General features: G+C 48.3%; 1 protein-coding gene across 5 annotated transcripts in view; it reads left to right on the top strand.

The window, feature by feature from the left end:
• MAPRE2 (microtubule associated protein RP/EB family member 2) overlaps window positions 1–21,058 on the top strand; it is a 187,244-nt gene that overhangs the window by 155,394 nt on the left and 10,792 nt on the right. For all 5 annotated transcript variants that reach the window (XM_069568739.1, XM_069568740.1, XM_069568738.1 and 2 more), the window contains one exon: window positions 14,025–14,164. In XM_069568739.1, the coding sequence (XP_069424840.1) occupies window positions 14,025–14,164 (140 nt within the window). The remainder of the gene's footprint in view (window positions 1–14,024; window positions 14,165–21,058) is intronic.

Here is a 21,058-nt window from a genome sequence, read left to right as displayed (position 1 = left end):
AGTAGATGATCTGGGTGATTTCAAAGTGAAGAGTAAGCCCCTTGGACAAAACTGGCACGGATTTCAGCATGCCACATGCTGTGCCCTTACATGGGACTTGGCAGGAGGAGGTGAGGGCCTCCATTGTCACCCTGTCTTCATCTGGGAAGCAGATCATCCTGGCTTTTTTCTGTTTTTGGCTGTGCAACACGGCATGTCGGATCTTAGTTCCCCGACCAGGAATCAAACCTATGCCCCCTGCAGTGGAGGCGCAGAGTCTTAACCACTGGACCACCAGGGAGGTCTGTCCTGGCCCCATTTTAAACAGTACTGGGTCTTTTCATCACCAGCATTGGGTCATTCTTACACAGCTGCTCCCTGTATGTGTTGAAATATTCATCAGTTCTGGAACTCAGACCCATGCGTTTCCTTGATGGATCGTCCCTTTTCTCTCCTCAGGTATAATAACTTGGCGCTTGGCCTCTTAGCCTCACAGGAAAGCTTTTAAACCTCAAAAGGCAGTGACTTAGCATTTATTTGTTTCCATGAGCAGACTGTCGCAAGTCACCAGTGAGCCTATTTTTCTTCGTCACCGGTGCCTCTCTTTGTCCTTTGGTACGTTGGGTGGGAACTGAAGACAGTTTTGACCTGAAGAATTCTCTCGATCCCCCTGGAATTGACTGAACCAAACTGTCAACCAGTTCTGTCTTGTTCAATCATTGTTTCCACGTTGCTTGACGCATAGAGGGTTCTCACATAGTATTTGTTGAATTGATTTAAACTGAATCACTGCAGTGTCCCTGTGGATCAAGGAGAATGCAGCATTTACGCCAGCACGTGGCTGTTTGGATGTTTTCGCCAATCGTCTCCATCACTTGAGGAGCCCCTGACGCCGTAGCTCAGAAAATGGCATAGTGTACTGCACATGAGCTCAGAAAATAGTTCTTAAACAACAGTTTCTTTTTGTTGGCTTCCTTGCCCTTTTGTGAAAGCTTTACTTGAGTTCTCGTTCAGTCTCTCAACAGCTCTTTAAGGCACTGTGAGAGGTTCTGGAAATAGACAGGGAATCAGGAAGTTACAGCCTGTGAGGAAGTCTGGCACTAAATAGACAACAGCATTAAAGTGAGGTAAGTGCAGTGAGGTTGTGTAGGAAGAAGACCACGTGAGCTGACCTAGCGTACTCTAGGAAAGCTTCTTGGACGACATGAGGTTTGACTAAGACTTAGCAAAGGAGTAGGAGTTAGCCAGGTGAAGGGTTTGGAAAAGAGCCTTGCAAACAGAGTAGAATGTTGCAATCAAAAGAGAGCATGCTCAAACTTCCCTGTTGGCTCAGTGGTTAAGAATCCACCTGCTAGTGCAGGGGACGTGGGTTCGGTCCCTGATCCAGGAAGATCCCACAGGCTGCAGGGCAGCTAAAGACCCTGTGCCACGACTACTGAGCCAGCGCTCCAGAACCCAGGAGCCACAGCTACTGAGCCTGTGCAGCCTAGAGCTTCCCACCAGGAGAAGCCCCTGCAGTGAGAAGCTGGAGCGCCGCACCTAGAGAGTAGCCCACGCTCACTGCAACTAGGGAAAGCCCACGGGCAGCCAGTACTGAAGACACAGCACAGCCAAAAATAAATAATTTTTTTCTTTTTTAAGAAAGAACATGCAGTATTCAGTGAAGTGCCTGTCGTTCCATATGGACATTGAGGTGTGAGGCTGGCTGCAGAGGTGAGCCAGGGCCCTTGTATCATGTGTGAAGAGGCAGTATTCATGTCCTGTTGCTGCAGAACTACTAGAGACTTAGCAGCCTAAAACAACACTTGTGTGTTGTGTCACAGCCTCTAAAGTCCAGGCACAGCTTCATTTTGTTCTCTGCCTTCGGTTCTCACCAGGCTGCAATCCAGGCATCTGCTGGGGGTGTGGTCTAATCATTGGCTCGACTGGGGAAAACTCCCTTGTGTTGTTGGCAGCTTCTTTGAGGCTGCAGGACTGAGGCTTCAGTTCCTTGCTGGCAGCTACTCCTAGTTCCCATAGGCCACCTGCGATCCCTTACCCCAGGGGCTTCTCCAACATGGGTGCTTGCGGTGGAAGTCGACTTCTTCGAGGCCAGGAGGGTGAGTCTCTAGTGTGCCTGCCAGCAAACAGAGTCAGAGAGAGAATCCTACAGGATTCCATGTGATGGGAGTGACATTCCATCACCTTTCCCATATTCTGTTTGGTTGGAAGCAAGCCACAGGTCCCGCCCATGCTCTTGGGGAGAGTGGGTACGCCAAGAGGTAAAGAGCACAGAGGGGCAGTCGCCTGAAGTTCTGTAGTCACAAATGTTTACAATTTGTCATGAGGATTTTGGGGAGTCATTGAAAGGTTTTAAGTGCAACAGCCTAGCAGCTGGTGCAGCCTACCATGTAGGAGAGGAGGGTGGCCTGAACAGAAGTCACAGCCATGTGAGTTATAGAGACTTTAAGGGGGTTTTATCAACAAAACTTGATGGTGATACGATATGAGATAGAAAGGACAGGGGAAGCCAAGGATAAATGATGCACAGGTTTCTGGCTTGGCCATTGGGTGGTGGAAGCAGAAACCTGGTTGTTCTCATTGTTCATTCACGTCCAACTCTTTTCGACCCCATGGACTGCAGCCCACCAGGCTTCCCTGTCCTTCACTGTCTCTTGGAGTTTGCTCAAACTCATGTCCATCGAATCAGGGATGTCATCCAACCATCTCATCCTCTGTCACCCCCTTCTCCTCTTGCCCTCAATCTTTCCCAGCATCAGGGTCTTTTCCAATGAGTTGGCTCTTCACATCAGGTGGCCGAAGTGTTGGAGCTTCAGCTTCAGCATCAGCCCTTCCGATGAAAATTCAGGCTTGATTTCCTTTAGGATTGACCTGGAGCACGGGAGTCAACTGGAATGGAGGAGAGTGGGTGGTTAGAGTGGGGCTCAGCTCTGGCTCTCACCTCCCGGAGCTCCTGCAGCTCTGTGGCTTCAGCCTGTTTCTGTCTTTGCAAGGGAGTCCCAGTAAGATAGTGTTAATGGAGCACAGTGAACTTAACCACCATCATCAAGACAGCCTGGAACGCTTGGTCTTGTCAGTGGAGCCAGGAGGTCTCTGACTGGACATCATAAAGGATGAATGTAAGTGTTCCCCAGAATGGCCATCTTAGTCTGTAAGCCTCTGGCTTAAATGACGGCTGTATGCCAGGAGTGCACATGACACTGATGTTGTCATGGTGATGCCTGTGTCTTTACTCTCAGTGGGCTGACTCGGGTTGCTGGGCTCGTTCAGCTACCGGCGTTCCTTATTGCTGCAGTAAACAAGCAAGGGAGTGTTCCCCTCAATTATTATCGGAATGCTGGTGCATGTTATTTTCACAGGGGTAAGGGAGCTTCTCTACTTCTAGAGAGAAATTGCTCTGAGAACAATTGCAAAACAAGAATTTGAACTTGTTAGAATAAGATAGTAATTGGTTGACACCTTATGCGTTGCAAAGCACACTTAATTCTCTACCAGGATGTGAGGGATGTGAAAAGTCAGCTTATCAAAAGAAATACATACCATGCTCAAATAACCACGTAAAGTCAGAATCTTTACTACTGAAGCTGTTTCAAGAAGAGGCATTCCTGCATTTCCCACCCCCCCCCCCCCCCCCGCTCTGAAAATTTCTCCGAAACCGGAGTGACTCAAGCAGAGCCTGGAAAACACTGGAGAGTCACATGATGGCTAAAAATAAGCACATCCTCTCCAGCAGGGACAGTAACCAGGGCAGAAGTAACTCGGTTTGTGAATGCTCACACCGGCTGGACACGCCCGGCCGAGTCAGGCCACTTGCCCCTCTTGGTGACCACAGGATGGAGAGGCCTCGGGCGTGGGGGCTCGGGCCCGGGCTGTCGGCATTGTCCCCTGGCACGTTCCCCCAGGGCAGAGGCGGTTAGCACACTGTGGGATGGCTCCAAGCAGCGGGCCAGGAGGGACCCCGGCTGACTCATGGCTCTTGTCTCTGCCGCCTTGTCCTTCTACCCTCCCCGTGAAACCCATAGCAGATGCTGTTGATCCCAGAAGACCTTTTAGTTGTTGTTAACGATGAAGGCGGGAGGAGAAGGGGACGACAGAGGATGGGGTGGTTGGATGGCATGACCGACTCAATGGGCGTGCGTTTGAGTAAACTCCAGGAGTTGGTGATGGACAGGGAGGCCTGGTGTGCTGCAGTCCATGGGGTCGCAAAGAGTCAGACACGACTGAGCGACTGAACTGAACGACGCAAAACCCAAGTTGTGATCAGTGGTCGGATGTTTGGTGCTTTGGGATGTATCATAGGGTTTTCTAAACTGTCGCATTGTGAATGCTTTCCCAAACCCACACTCATCCTGGGCACTCACCGCTCACACCAGGGGTGGCCGCAGTAGCCGCCCAGCTGGCCTCTGCACCCTCAGCGCCGCTAGTCTTGTCCACACGGCAGGCGGAGAGAGCCGCCTGCAAGCCACATCAGGCCCAGGACCCTGCCATGGCTGCCCTTCTCCCTCAGAACAAAAGCCGGACTCCTGCCGGTAACCTCCGAGGTCCATGGCGGCCACCCTCCAGTCCCTCTCGAGCTCCCTCCTCCCACGGCACCCCCAACTCCCTCCATTCCAGGTGAGGCTGGGTCTTTCCTCTGCCTGGAATGTTCTGTTGCTGGCTGTCCGGAAGGCCAACTTCGCCTGTCTCGGGTCTTTGCTCAGCTTGCACTTTCCCACTGGGGCTTTGAAGAAGTCAGGGTGACTCCTGCAAGTGGCATGTCCCTTCCAGGGATCCTGGAAGCTGGAACCAAGGGGCTGTTCCAGACACGTCGACTTTGGTGAGGAGGGAGGCTTTGAGGCCGGGTGAGCCCCACGCATGCCCAGGGTGGATCCCACCTCATGGTGTCCCTACTGGGCTGCCACCCAGGGGGCTGGAGTTGTGACCCCTGTCCTTCTGGAGGGACTCGGGGAGGTCCCCTGGGTCTGAGCAAGGACTTGAGACTGGAGGGGACTACACGATGGATAGTCCTGAACTTCAGGCCTTCTCAGAAGTTTCTGTTCAGAACTGCCACACTCCCAGCCCCACCCGGCACTCCCTCCTCTTGCCTGGCCCTGCCTCTGCCGTGGTGTTTACTTTCTGGTTTATCATGTCACTTACTAATTTATTAACATTATCGTCTGTTATCAAATTCCCCCCGTTAGAACGTGAATTCCACATGGACCGGCATCTTTGTGTTTCATTCCCTGTTTTATCCCAAGTGCCTGTAGCTTGCCAGATACGCAGTCAGGGTTCAGTAAATATTTGTGACAGGAATGCATGAATCGGGGTGATTTCAGAAGGAGCACAGAGACTTGGGCTCTGGTCTACTGATTCTTAAGACAGAGTACCGAATGGGGGAACCTAGGCCTGGGAGCCCACTGGTGGGTTATGGGTTAAACCTGTTTTCATAAAGATTTCCTTTAGATAGAATGAGTCTCATTTCCTTATCGTGTCAGCAGTTTAGTTTTTATCTTGCTGGCATCTAGAAGTGGGAAGCCTGTGTGCTTTCTTGTCATTTGTTGAATCAGGCCTCAATTGCTGAGTGATAATAATAACAGGGTGTGCTGATTCACCGTGTGCCAGGCTCCTGGGTAGGAACTTTCCACGGCTTAACCCAGGTACTCTTCCCAGCTCTGGGAAGGAGGGACTACTGACTGTGTGGGACAGAAAGAAGTCCAGGTGGCAGCGAAAGTCCTGCCCGTGAGCTGGCAGCGGGGCCAGGGCTGTTCCGAAGGCTGCAGGGCCCCCGGCCCTGCTCCTCATCACCGCCTCCCTGGGCAAGAGGAAGGACACGGTGTTCCTAGCAGGTCTTCCTTCTGCAGGACTGACGTGGTTCAGGCTCAGCTCTGTGGAGCCCCGCCCCGAGCTGCTTAGAGGTGGAGCCACCCAACTTTCAGAAGCTGACACCAAAGTGGCAAAAAGGAAAAGCCCAGTTTTGCCACTGGCTGCCCTGGTGGGGCAGAAGCCAGTAAGGCCTCTGAACTCCTCGTTGGAGAGTAACAGAACCAACCTGTCAGTGATCTCGTGAATCAGGGCACCCCAGAACCCCTGATAAGGTTCCATTTGGACAAAACGTTGGCCACTGAGGTGCCTTTTTTTTTTTTTCTCACCCTCAGGGCTGAGCAGATTACAGAACATACAAAGTGGAGGTGTAGAGGCATTGTCGAAGGAAAGTCTTAGATCGTGTGTGTGCGGTGGTCAGGGTTGCATGGGAGCTTGTTGTCGTTCCGCAGTGTGACAGCTCTGGTGTCGGTCAGTCACTTGGGAGATCCTCTTCCTGTGGGAATTCTCTCTTTTCAGTCAGTCCCACCCCATGCCATCTCCCCCAGCAGTGGCCCAATTATTTATTTTAACCAGGTTCATTATCTCAGTTAAACAATAACACCTGTTTGCCAAAGTTAACAGGGATAAGGAAGTGCTGTCAGGTTGATCCACAAACAATTAATCAGCATAGGTACGAGATAGCTCCAGTCATATTTGAGTTGTTCTGTGGGGTTTGGGCTTGTTTTTATTGTGGTATATTTGACATATAACATTTTATTAGTTTCACATGTACATGTGAATGTACATGGACATGTGAATGACTCAGTGTTTGTGTATATTGTGAAATGGTCATCACAGTAGGCCTAGCTAACAACCATCACTGCACAGAGTTACAAGTTGTTTCTCTCTTTAAGTTCGATTCCCTTGTCATCTTTCAAATATGCAATACAGTACTATTAACTGTAGTATTAATAACTGTAGTTAATGCTGTACATCACATCCCAGGGACTTATTTATTTTATAACTGGAACCTTGTACCTTTTGACTCCCTGCACCCATTGCATCCCCACCCCTCCTCTGTGGGCTTTTTAATTAAGTGAGAAGGAAGCGGGTGTGTGTGTGTGTGTGCTTTTTAATTAAGTGAGAAGGAAGCGGGTGTGTGTGTGTGCGTGCGTGCGTGCGTGTTGGGGGGTGCTCACAAAGTAGGGAAGAAGTTGGGGACAACCAGGAGAGAGGTTGCTTCCTGATCTTTACTGTCTCTGCAGTTCTTGTCAACAGTATTAATGTCATATTTTTAGCTCCTCTGTTTAGGATTTTGGCAGAAAGAATATGGCAGATTATGTGAGAAGAATTTCTAAATTCCGCCAGAGCCCCGGCCGCAGAGGATAAAGCCAAGTATAAAGAAGGATAAAGTGCTTTTATTTGCTTCTTAGTTATGAATTCATTGGGCCTCACAGGCCTAAAATGGGGGCGCATTTTTCTGTAAACGTTAAGCAAGCTACTAATTACTGACATTTAGACAGAGCAATGCTCTGGCTTCACTAAGAGTGAATCAGGCCACTCTTTGTTTTTTACAACGATGGTTTAAAATGTCTTAGAATCATATTTATACCCCCAACTCCTGAAGGCATTAATTAAGACACAACTGCTCAAAGGCTAGCATTGTAAATCATGTCCCTATCCAGTGGGTCAAATCAGAGAATTATAGGGACTTGTACAGAATTTATGTCTAGTTTCCTCCACTCTGAAACTCCTTTTTATTTTGAAGGGGGAAGTTAGGGGGAGAGAGGAAAACTTGAGGGAAAAATGATTCTTGTAAGACAGGGCTACTGCTCATTATATTTTCAGGACGTCATCAAATGCAGCCTCACAAAAAAAATTGAAATGTCTGATAGCTGCAAGAAAAAAAAAAAATCTGTATCTGTGTTCCTGCCGGAGTAGCTGTACTCTCTTTAAAAGCTATTATGTAAATGTTTTCCATATAAGCATCACTGAGCAGAGGGGCATGGGAAGGAACAGAAGTGAAGTCAACAGTGGACTTGGGGGCATTTGAGGAAGCATGAAGGCAGCGTTTGAGAACCCCTGTGTCTAAAGCCATGATTGGATGCTATCAAGGACACCCTTGTGTCACTTCACAAAAATGGAATACGAATGTTAGCTTACATAAAAGTATTATATCAGTGTTAAATTTAGTATCAATGATAGCAGTACAGTTTTCTGCTAGCATCCTGATTGCAGCCCAGGAAAAGAGTATCTGTCACCCCCCAAGCTGGGTACACCCCAGAAGACGATAGAAGGTAGCAAGACTTTAAAACAAACAAAAACCTAGTTCTTAACTGTCTAATGAGTACGATATAACACCGGATATTGTCTACTATTATTCTAAAAAGTTAAACCATGAAAGCATTAAACACAGGAAACACAAGGTTTGGTTTTCATCTTTATAAACTTGAGCATTTTAGCCTTTAGTGTCTCTTGGTGTGTGTGGATCACACGGTAGCCATGAGGGGTCAGTTACGTCCATATCAGATTGCAGCCTGCGAGGATTTAAAGAGCTCAGTTTACATTCTTTTGAAAATGAGCTTTAATTGTGTGGTTTTTTAAGAAAACTTTTAACCTCTGCAGATACTAAGATCTTCCCGATGTCCTTCCCGTTCTTTCATGTCTTTGCCTTTATTGACTGGAAGGTAGAAATGTACAGTCAACTGGTGCCGACCTCGTGGATGTATCCTCATCCATCAGACGTTTATTTCTATTAAGTTTCTTTCCAAACAACTTAAATCAGAATTCAAAACCCCTCTAATTTTAAATTTCAAGTATTAATTACTTAATTGAGCTTTTTACTTTTTTCGAATTTGTTTTCCCTTCTTTGCTTTGTCCTACCTGTGGAGGCAGAAGTTTTGCTCCCATCCCCCGTGTAGCACGTATAGCGAGTGGGGCGTGGACCGAGCCCCCTCTTCACCACTGTCCCCTCCCCACCCAGCAGCAGGGGGATGCCAAGTCTGACTCTCACTGCCTTCATCTTTCTCATCTCAGAGACCTCCAGGCAGCATGCATGGTGCCAGTTTATAGGGTCTGTGAATCACTGCTGGCACTTGAGTGCCAAGACCTGTGAACCACAGTCTAGCTGGACTCTGTCAGCAGCAAGGGATGTGTTTCCTCAGGAAAAAGCTGGAACTGGGACAGCGCCAGTGACGGCAGCCGCTCTGGCCTCTGCCGTGAGCCGCCCGCATCTCCCATGACCCCATTTCCCTCCCAGCCTGCTCCCTCTGCTTATTTTTAGTTTTTCTTCCCTGATAACTTGTTCTTCCACGGAGCTCTGGCTTACCCTGACGTCTTCTACTTTAACTTCTTATCAGACACTTCAGGTTTTTTTTTTTTTGCAAGCTGCATTTGATGATGTCCCGAAAATATATTCTTGCTGGGAAATCCCATGAATAGAGGAGCCTGGCCGGCTACAGTCCAATAGGGCTGCAGAGTCAGACATGACTGAGCAACTAAGCACGCAAGTACACACAACCTTGTTTTACAAGCAACCGACTTCTTTTCCTTTCATGCTTTTCTTTTAAAATTTACATGAGACTGGGTAAGGTGGAGTAGAAGAATGTGTGTCCGATGGATCTCACTCGGCTCCTGCAACCAGCCCCATCCCAGGTGCTGACCTGCTGAGGAACGCCTGCCTGGCAGGAGAGGGGTGGGGAGTGGTCAGTCGCCCTCTAGGGAAACCCCTTCCGCAGGGCTGTTCCCTTCAGGGGAGGCATGGACGAGAACAAGGCAGACTTGGACAGCCCAGCACAAACCACCTTGCTCCCCGCTACTCAGAATTAACTGTTTACCGACTGAGTTTACCCAGGTGAACTGCTGTCCTGATTCCATCTCTAAAGGGCCTAAGTGATGATGGAAGGTGACCTTGAAGCCCAGTCAGAGATTCTCTCTCTGGGAGGCTGGTGGGTTTTGTTTGGTTTCCTTCAGATAGTGCCGGCTCTTGCTGTCAGTGATTTTGAAGTTGCCGTCAGCTCCTCGAGCTTCCCCTGGGACCTGTCCCCTGGATGCCTGCCTCTCCCAGGAGTTCTGTCATGAGTCACAAAAGCGTAACTATCAAGTGTCTCCTCCAGATCAGGCATTGTGGTTGGCCCTGAGAACACAAACCAGATACAACGCCTGCCTTGTTGGAGTTTAAGTCTAATGGGAGTGCTCAGTTGCTTAGAGTCGTATCCGACTCTTTGCAGCCCCATGGACTGTAGCCCACTGGGCTACTCTGTCCATGAAATTTTCCAGGCAAGAATACCAGAGTGGGGTACCACTTCCTATTCCTGGGGAATCTTCCCATCCCAGGGATCTCCTGCATAGGCAGGCAGATTCTTTACCACTAGTGCCACCTGGGAAGCCCTCTAATGGGAGAAAGAAAGAAAGTGAAGTCGCTCAGTTGTGTCCGACTCTTTGTGACCCTGTGGGCTATAGCCCACCAGGCTCCTCCGTCCATGGGATTCTCCAGGCAAGAATACTGGAGTGGGTTGCCATTTCCTTCTCCAGGGGATCTTCCTGACCCAGGGATCGAACCCAGGTCTCCCGCATTGCAGGCAGACACTTTACCCTCTGAGCCACCAGGGAAGCCCTGGTCTAATGGGAGAAGCAGTCATTAAATAAATCACTCTATACTGCTCCAGTTGATGGGTGCTGTGTGGAGGGTGTTTGGGTCCTGTCGCCTCCCTGCACGGGCACATTTAAGCTGAGACCTGAAGAATGTTAGACTCGGTCACTCAAAGGAGAAGGGGGAGGAGTTTCAGCAGAGGGAGTGCAGCCCAGTCATGCTCTGTGGTCACGTCTAGAACACTACCTTGTTCCTGAGAATGTTGAGAGTGGCCCTGCCTGGGCAGATTTTTGGTTTTTTTTTTTAATACATTTATACAGTCATTTGCTTTACTTTTTAGATTCCACGTGTCAGTGATGACATAGACTATTTGTCTTTCTGCCTGTGAGCATTCTTAAATGATCACTCCCATGCGATCATGAGCTCCTCTAAAGCAGAGACCTCCAATACAGGGCTTATCACTCTCGTGTTCCGTCGCCTAGTCGTGTCTGACTCTTTGTGACCCCATGGACTGTAGCCCGCCAGGCTCCTCTGTTCATGGGATTCTCCAGGCAGGAACACTGGAATGGGTTGCCATTTCCTCCTCCAGGGATCTTCCCGACCCAGGGATCGAACCCGGGTCTCCTGTGTCTTCTGAATTGCAGGTGAATTCTCCACCCACTGAGATTTTGAGGACGCACAGGGCTCATGGTAGGCACTTAGTAAGTCTGCATCTAGTAATAAAAGAGGTTGGTCCTGGACAGTCTTTGAGCTACATTCTGTTAGACCTTCTTTATATTAAAATATGACACACAGCTCATGAAAATATCTGCAGTGACTTGATTTGTCGACAGCAGCTTCCCCAGTGAGGCTGGCTGGTGGCCGCCCTTGGAGAAGGCTCTTTGCCAGGCCCACACATCCTCGCCCTGCCTTCCCTGCTGTTCTCTGCGCTGTGCTCCTTACCCTGTTGGCTTGGCCTGGAGTTAGAGAACCTGGTCAGTGGGACATGGAAGCCGTGTCCAGGAGTGTTTTCTCTAGGCTTCTACAAAGATGAAGGCTCCTCGCAGCTTTGGTGAATCACAAAACAGGCCATCCACTGTCTATACTTGGAAGGGTCTTGTGCATAAGTGAGGTTTCCAGGTAACTAAAGGTGTGCATACTCAAACTTCTTCAGTCATACCTAATTTAAGCATTCTGATTTTCAGCATATTAGGCATTTCCCTGTATTTCTAGAAGAAAATTCTTTTTTTTCTCCTTTATAATAGGCATGTATATTAAAGGGTATGTTGCCATCCCAGGTAACTAAAGGTGTGCATACTCAAACTTCTTCAGTCATACCTAATTTAAGCATTCTGATTTTCAGCATATTAGGCATTTCCCTGTATTTCTAGAAGAAAATTCTTTTTTTTCTCCTTTATAATAGGCATGTATATTAAAGGGTATGTTGCCATCAATGCTTCTTGAGGGTGTGTATGACTTGGCACCTCTCGCTAATGACTTCCGGCACCTGAAGACAGAGAAATTTTATAGTCTTCCCTGTTTGCTACTTTGTAATTAGGAGATTGGTTGAAACTTGTTGCTGTTAGCTTGCCTGTATAACCCCTTGCCTTTTTCTCACCTCTTGGTCCCAATAAACTGTAAAGTTGGAAATAAAATGTAAAGTTGGAAACCACATAACCAGGTTTTATTTACTTGTTCCTGTGTTTATTTAAACAGTTGTTCCTTCACCATATATATGTTCTGCCAAGTATTGTGCTAAGCGCAAAGCTTACAGAGCAGAGAGTGATGAGTTCTTAAACCCCCAAGAGCCAGGGGGTGGGGGGACTGCGGTGGAGAATGGGGCCAGTGGGAGCACCTGCACCAGACTGAGCTGTTCAGAGGAAGAGGGTGTGGCTGGGCCTCAGCAGTGGCTCTGAATTTCTAAACCCGCGAAGTGTGTAAACTTCATTGCTTACACCTTGTGCCTTCTGTTTTGGCTGCAGAAGCCCTTTTCTATGTCTGTCAAGTTCTAGATAGGGAGAGCCTGTTTTAAGCTGGGCTTCAGGTAGATGAGGTCTTGCCGGACATCTGTGGTCTTTTAGTTTGGCCGGTTTCTGTCATTATTAGCGATGCTGCTGAATAACTTGGTTACTGTCTTAATCCCCAGGCTTCCCTGTTGTAAAGGCATATCTTCTCCCATTATAAGCAACTTACAGGATAACGACTTGACATGTGCCGCTATCTGCTTCTCCAAAAACCTCTCAATGTCTTAGAGTCAGAGGATGAAACTTCCCTGGATCAGTTGAGTGTACTGCAAAACGGTGATTTTTTTCTATAGCATTTCTTTAGCAATTTCCTAGCTGTCAGTGTTCTGTAAAGATCTTTAGATCCTTTCTCTCTGTTCCCCTCATTGTGGACTAGATTTTTGTTTATTCAGTGCATTGTAATACAATTACAGCCATTATTCTTTTTGGTTTGCAAAACGGTCCGAGTGTGGCTAGTTGGGAGCCCCTTCAGTCTGACCCCTGTCTCCTTGACCTTACTTCTTGAGCACATCCTTGCTCTTTGACATTAGATGTTCCAGGTCCACCCCTGGAGTCAGCCATATCTCAAGAAGCCCTTTTATTGCAGAATAACATTTAGAAGCCAGGACTTGGGTACCAGGAGTGCCTATTGCTACAGAGATGTCATGGCTGCGGCTGCTGCTGCTAAGTCGCTTCAGTTGTGTCCAACTCTGTGGGACCCCATAGACGGCAGCCCACCGGGCTCCCCCGTCCCTGGGATTCTCCAGGCAAGAACACTAGAGTGGGTTGCCATTTCCTTCTCCAGTGAATGAAAGTGAAAAGTGAAAGTGAAGTTGTTCAGTCGTGTCTGACTCTTAGCGACCCCATGGACTGCAGCCTACCAGGCTCCTCCATCCATGGGATTTTCCAGGCAAGAGTACTGGAGTGGGGTACCATTGCCTTCTCCGGTCATGGCTGCTAGAGTCTTTTAATGGCTGAAACTAGGGTATACATTAAAAGAAAAAATAGACATTTGCATCAATATTTCTCCTAAAGTATTACTTTGTTATAGGATTGGTATTAGAAATTCAATTATGGTGATGCTTGGAGCTTATCAGAGAACCTTTCCTTCTTAAAAAAAAAAAAAAAGAAAGAAACAAGTTAAAATCCCTTTGTGTCTGCTATTCTCATCTCTCTGGAGGGAGAAAGGACAACTGCATTAATCTCCTGTCACTTGAGGGAATAACTGCTCAAAGGGTTAAGCTGCCCAGGATTAAGGGTTAAGGGTTAAGTTGCTCTCATTTCATCGCGTACACTCTTCCTCAGTGTGTTTGTGCTACTTCTGTGCTGGGAGGGATGTCCCAGGTGGCACGAGTGGTAAAGAACCCACCTGCCAATGCAGAAGATGTAAGAGTCGAGGGTTCAATCCCTGGGTCAGGAAGATCCCCTGAAGGAGGAAGTGGCAACCCATTCCAGTATTCTTACCTGGAAAATCCCATGGACAGAGGAGCTTGGGGGGCTACCATCCATGGGGTCGCACAGAGTCAGACACAACCAGTACAACTAACTCCACACACGGTGCTGGGAAAGGGTAGCTGGCAGTTACCTCTTACATGTTTTAGTAAATTCCTTTTGTTATCATAGTTTTGCTGTCAACCGAAAAAGCATTTCTCATGTTGCCAGTGCTCGTAATTTATTCTGGTTACTTTCAGGTGCGGCTAAATCAAGTCCAGCATCTAAACCAGGATCCACACCTTCTCGTCCCTCATCAGCCAAAAGGGCTTCGTCCAGCGGCTCAGCATCCAAATCTGATAAAGACTTAGAAACGCAGGTCATACAGCTTAATGAACAGGTAACTCAGCATCCCCTGCCCAGTCTGTGGCAGCAGTGACGGGTGTGAGGGCAAGATGAGCAGACCCGTCTGGGCCTGGGAGAGGGGGGGTAGGGAACCAGTGGCTTCAGTCGGGTCAGAAGGAAAGGAACTACTGGGGGGATAAAATCAGTGGCCCGTTGTCAATAAAGGATGTTAAGTCACCCGTCTCACAGCTGCCTGTTGAGAGAATGGCTTCCCAGGTGGCTCAGTGGTAGAGTCCACCTGCCAAGCCGGGGATGTGGATTCAGTCCTTGGGTCGGGAAGATTCCCTGAAGAAGGAAATGGCAACCCCCTCCAGTATTCTTGCTTGGGAATTCCTATGGACAGAGGATCCTGGCGGGCTACAGTCTACAGGGTCGCAGAGTCAGACACAACTGAGCGACTGCCAACACCAGAAATACATTGAGACAGGAGGACAGATGAGGCAGCCTCAGGTAAATGCAAGCGGGCAGGCTAACCACCCCCTCATCTGCACCCAACAAACACACACCTCAGTACTCTTAGGAGCTCCAGGCTAGACCACGGCCACTTTGAGCCAGTCTAGATTGTGTTACAGGCATCAAGGGTTAGTCTCCCTTCCTTCCTCCTTTCTTTCAGCAACTGTCTGTTAAGCCTGTTGGATGTGACCGACACTATTTGATGCTGATCGTATAGTGGCAGCAAGACAGAGAACTTCCCTTCCCTCGCTGAACCTACAGACAGACAGACACACACCACCAGCTGTTGCACCAGCAAAAGCCAAACACCAAGCCCTTCGCCAAAGAGTGAAAGTACACAGGAGCACTGAAGCCAGGAGTGGGGGCATCAGAAAGGCCACCGTGAATTAGGACTTTTCTTTTTTACCTAATATCCCTAGAATTGCAGTAATCTATCTCTGCTGTCTTTGAAATATTCAATGTGAAAGCTTACATATGCTTCCTAACCAACAATGGCTAACTTTGCCTAAGTGTATACATAGCTTAAGGGGCTTTCCAGATGGCGCTAGTGGTAAAGAACCCGCCTGCCAACGCAAGAGAGACACTGGTTCAATCCCTCGGTCAGGAAGATCCCATGGAGGAGGGCATGGCAACCCACTCCAGTATTCTTGCCCGGATGATCCCACAGACAGAGGAGCCTGGCAGGCTTCAGTCCATAGGGTCGCAAGTAGTTGGACATGACTGAAGCGACTCAGCACAGCACAGCATGCAAAGTTTAAAAGTTATGACGTACATCAAACTCTCACTGAGGGCACCCAAAGCCAGTGCTCTTAATCGTCTGGAGATGCGGGGTTGGGAGGGACGTGGTGGGGGGAGGGTGGGGACACAGGGATGCCTGTGGCTGATTCATGTTGATGTAGGACAGAAATCATCACAGTACTGTAAAGTATATCCTCCAATTTAAAGAAAGAAAGAAAAAAAAAATAGCTTACTCCAATCGCAGACTTCAAAACAAAAAAGTAATATGACAACTGGGAGCTCAGGACCCCGTGTAGAAAACACCCATCCTCGCCCTGAGTTGGGAGGAGAGTCTTTTATCCCAGCAACCCCGACCCCTGGGCTTCCCTGGTTGTTCAGCTGGTAAAGAATCTGCCTGCAATGCTGGAGACCCTGGTTTGATTCCTGGGTGGGGAAGAGCCCCTGGAGAAGGGATAGGCTCCCCACTCCAGTATTCTAGCCTGGAGAAGCCCCATGGACAGAGAAGCCTGGTGGGCTACAGTTCATGGGATCGCAAAGAGTTGGACACGACTGAGCGACTAAGCACACAAGCACACCCCCACCGCTGGGACTGGAACCTGTATTCCAGGTCCTCAGGCTGTTCCCAGCCACTCACTGGGCCAATCCCGGTGATTAATCTGATTCTTGATGAGCCAGCAAGAGTCTGGAAACAGTTTTTGAGATAATTGTATATTTGCAAACAAGGATCTGGTTAAACAGCCAGCAGTTGCCTAACAAGGGTGTTTCTTTACAATTCTGAACACTTTAATGAAAAAGGTAAAACCTTAAGTCATCCGGTGGGTAGGACTTTGGTTTTGAAAGTGTGGAAAGTTCTAATTACCTGCTGATTCTCAGTTTGAGCCCTTACACAATGTCTCTAATGAGTTCTTCCAGGATAGGAGGTGGTTAGGCCAGCAATAATTAGCCTGGGGCCACGTGCCTGAGGCTCTACCGAAGAGGGTCAGGCATGGGTCTGTAATACCTTGGGGGGTAATATTTATACCCCTTTCTCCTTCAGTTCAGTTCAGTCACTCAGTTGTGTCCAACTTTCTGCGACCCCATGAATCACAGCACGCCAGGCCTCCCTGTCCATCACCAACTCCAGTTCACTCAAATTCATGTCCATCGAGTTGGTGATGCCATCCAGCCATCTCATCCTCTGTCGTCCCCTTCTCCTCCTGCCCCCAATCCCTCCCAGCATCAGAGTCTTTTCCAATGAGTCAACTCTTCGCATGAGGTGGCCAAAGTACTGGAGTTTCAGCTTTAGCATCATTCCTTCCAAAGAACACCCAGGACTGATCTCCAGAATGGACTGGTTGGATCTCCTTGCAGTCCAAGGGACTCTCAAGAGTCTTCTCCAACACCACAGTTCAAAAGCATCAATTCTTCGGCGCTCAGCTTTCTTCACAGTCCAACTCTCACATCCATACATGACCACTGGAAAAACCATAGCCTTGACTAGATGGACCTTTGTTGGCAAAGTAATGTCTCTGCTTTTGAATATGCTATCTAGGTTGGTCATAACTTTCCTTCCAAGGAGTAAGCGTCTTTTAATTTCATGGCTGCAGTCACCATCTGCAGTGATTTTGAAGCCCCAAAAAATAAAGTCTGACACTGTTTCCACTGTTTCCCCATCTATTTCCCATGAAGTGATGGGACCAGTTGCCATGATCTTCGTTTTCTGAATGTTGAGCTTTAAGCCAACTTTTTCACTCTCCTCTTTCACTTTCATCAAGAGGCTTTTTAGTTTCTCTTCACTTTCTGCCCTATAAGGGTGTTGTCATCTGCATATCTGAGGTGATTGATATTTCTCCCGGCAATTTTGATTCCAGCTTGTGCTTCTTCCAAGCCAGCATTTCACATGAAGTACTCTGCATAGAAGTTAAATAAGCAGGGTGACAATATACAGCTTTGATTAACTCCTTTTCCTATTTGGAACCACTCTGTTGTTCCATGTCCAGTTCTAATTGTTGCTTCCTGACCTGCATATAGGTTTCTTAAGAGGCAGGTCAGGTAGTCTGGTATTCCCATCTCTTTCAGAATTTTCCACAGTTTATTGTGGTCCACACAGTCAAAGGCTTTGGCATAGTTAATAAAGCAGAAATAGATGTTTTTCTGGAACTCCCTTGCTTTTTCCATTATCCAGCAGATGTTGGCAATTTGATTTCTGGTTCCTCTGCCTTTTCTAAAACCAGCTTGAACATCAGGGAGTTCACGGTTCACGTATTGCTGAAGCCTGGCTTGGAGAATTTTGAGCATTACTTTACTAGCATGTGAGACGAGTGCAATTGTGCGGTAATTTGAGCATTCTTTGGCGTTGCCTTTCTTTGGGATTGGAGTGAAAACCGACCTTGTCCAATCCTGAGGCCACTGCTGAGTTTTCCAAATTTGCTGGCATATTGAGTGCAGCACTTTCACAGCATCATCTTTCAGGATTTGAAATAGCTCAACTGGAATTCCATTGCCTCCACTAGCTTTGTTCGTAGTGATGCTTCCTAAGGCCCACTTGACTTCACATTCCAGGATGTCTGGCTCTAGGTGAGTGATCATACCATCGCGATTATCTGGGTCCTGAAGATCTTTATTGTACAGTTCTTCTGTGTATTCTTGCCACCTCTTCTTAATATCTTCTGCTTCTGTTAGGTCATACCATTTCTGTCCTTTATTGAGCCCATCTTTGCATGAACTGTTCCCTTGGTATCTCTAATTTTCTTGAAGAGATCTCTAGTCTTTCCCATTCTGTTGTTTTCCTCTATTTCTTTGCATTGATCACTGAGGAAGGCTTTCTTATCTCTCCTTGCTATTCTTTGGAACTCTGCATTCAGACGCTTATATCTTTCCTTTTCTCCTTTGCTTTTCGCTTCTCTTCTTTTCACAGCTACTTGTAAGGCCTCCCCAGACAGCCATTTTGCTTTTTTGCATTTCTTTTCCATGGGGATGGTCTTGATTCCCGTCTCCTGTACAATGTCACGAACCTCTGTTCATAGTTCATCAGGCACTCTGTCAGATCTAGTCCCTTAAATCTATTTCTCAGGTCCACTGTATAATCATAAGGGATTTGATTTAGGTCATACCTGAATGGTCTAGTGGTTTTCCCCACTTTCTTCAATTTCAGTCTGAATTTGGCAATAAGGAGTTCATGATCTGAGCCACAGTCAGCTCCCGGTCTTGTTTTTGCTGACTGTATAGAGCTTCTCCATCTTTGACTGCAAAGAATATAATCAGTCTGATTTTGATGTTGACCATCTGGTGATGTCCATGTGTAGAGTCTTCTCTTGTGTTTTTGGAAGATGGTGTTTGCTATGACCAGTGCGTTCTCTTGGCAAAACTCTTTATTAGCCTTTGCCCTGCTTCATTCCGTATTCCAAGGCCAAATTTGCCTGTTACCCCAGGTGTTTCTCGACTTCCTACTTTTGCATTCCAGTCCCCTATAATGAAAAGGACATCTTTTTTGGGTCTTAGTTCTAAAAGGTCTTGTAGGTCTTCATAGAACCATTCAACCTTTCTCCTTAGAAACTCAGATTCTTTTAATAGCTTTATTATCTCATGGTTCTTCATCATCATCTACCTCTGCCACACCTAGGTTCCCAACCCTCTAACCCAAAGTAGAACCGCCTGGAAACCTTGGATCCTACCTGCCCCTCTGGCTGTACAGCCTGCGTCTACCAGCCCCACTTCATCTCCTGGGGCTGGTTCTAGGCTCCCAAGAGCTCACCCAGAGCCCCAGAGCCCTGAGGGCCCATGCTCTCTGCAATGCTTCAGCTAAACCATGCATGCTCAGTCACTAAGTCGTGTCTAGCTCTTTTGCAACTCCATAGACTATAGCCCACCAGCCTCCTCTGTCCATGAGATTTCCCAAGCAAGAATACTGGAGTGGGTAGCCATTTCCTACTCTGGGGGATCTTCCTGACCCAGAGATCAAACCCACATCTCCTGCACTGGCAGGTAGATTCTTCACCACTGAGCCACCAGGGAAACTAAACTGTCCTATTCATAAGACCACTCTCAAGAAGACGGAACAGAGAGAAGTACATTTCAGTGGTCTTCCTCCCCCTGGCTGTAATTCCTCCATTCAAAGGCCTCACCCCCGGGCTGCCCCCAGTGCCCACACGTGGAGGAGCATTGTGCCCATACCTCCATCTGTCCCTGTACCTCCGTCTGTCCCCCGGTGGGAAGGTTGGATACCTCCTACCTTGTGAGCCTTCATTCACCAACTGCTTACTGAGCACCTCCTCCAGCTGTACTTCCAAGGCTGTGTTAGTGCTCCCTCCATTTTCTGTCCCCAAAGCCTACAAGGTGCCCCCGTGAAGCTGGTGGGGAGCCTCACACAGGCATCACTGTGCTGGAACTGAGGACAGGAAGACAAGGAAGGGCCGAGTGACAGTGCCCAAGCCAAAGAGCGAATAGCAGTGGTAACAGACAAGGTGACAAGTGCCTTGGGCTTTAAGAATTCTCACGTTCTTGGTCTCGTGCCTTGATGCAGGCAGTCTCCCATGACATGCTCTGCAGGCACCGCTGTGCCAGACAGTGTCAGTGGTAGAAATGAATCAGGGCAGGAAAAGACTTGACTAAAATAATCAGGGGCTGCGGGGTGGGGTCCCTGCCATGCTTGGGGACCACGGGGCGAGGAGAGTGGGCCTGGTTAGCCCTCGCAGACCCTGTCTGTGGCTCAGACAGGAAGGCTGGGCAGATCTGCAGTGTGTGGACACCAGGGTGGTGGAGAATTGGGAGAAGATAACTTGACTCTCCTCCAGGCTGCACCCCTAGCGTTTGCCCCTGTACCGTTCAGGCTCCTGCTCTGACACATGGGAGTGGGACTGTGAAAATGGGGTCCCCTTCGCCAACTGATCTTTCACCGGGTAATTTAGCTCCTGTTGTTTTTACCAGGAAATGTTTATAGCTGCACATATTACCTGATGCACCTGGAATAGCCACACAGGCCAACCTGGGCTGGGTTTTCTACTGAGCCTCAGCTCTTGGTTCACTGCACAGACCACACCAGGGAAGAGGCAGATGAGCCTGTGGTTTCCATGGGATAGAGGCATCCAGAGACCTTTCTTGCCTGGTCCAGGGAAGGGGACCTGGCAGTCAGCAGGTTCCTGAACTCCACAGACCCATCCTCTGACACCAGTGCAGGCTTGGAGATGGACCTGTGGTCACGTCTGGGGAGGAGGATGCCAAAGTCAAGAGGGTTTTCTTTTTTTTCCCTGGAATTTAGGCAACTGGGTTACCTTCAGTTTTTACGAATGTCTATGGACAGAGGAGCCTGGCAGGCTACAGTCCATGGGCTCATAAAGAATCGGACGCAACTGAGCACAAGCCACATGCCATAGTATTATCAGAAAGAAGAGTTATGGTCAGAAGCTGGTGATCCTCCGTTGCCTTTTTGTTTTTCATTATTTATTTATTTGGCTGCACTGGGTGTTCGTTGCCGCATGCAGGATCTTTAGTTACAGCATTTAAACTCTTAGTTGCAGCCTGTGCAATCTAGTTCCCTGACCAGGGATTGAACTCTGGCCCCCTGCATTGGGAGCATGGAGTGTTAGTCACTGGACCCACCAGGGAAGTCCCTCCTCCTCTGCTTTGTGAGCAGCTACATGAGGGTGTCAGTGGGGTTAACGCTGAGGAAGACCCCTACCCTTGAGTCTTGCTGGATGGATTCAGGTTTGCCAAGTGCGTG

This window comes from Ovis canadensis, chromosome 23, assembly GCF_042477335.2.
Source record: "Ovis canadensis isolate MfBH-ARS-UI-01 breed Bighorn chromosome 23, ARS-UI_OviCan_v2, whole genome shotgun sequence".
NCBI lineage: Eukaryota > Metazoa > Chordata > Mammalia > Artiodactyla > Bovidae > Ovis > Ovis canadensis.
The sequence above is the reverse complement of the archived record's forward strand: the minus strand, read 5'-3'. Positions and strand labels throughout refer to the sequence as shown.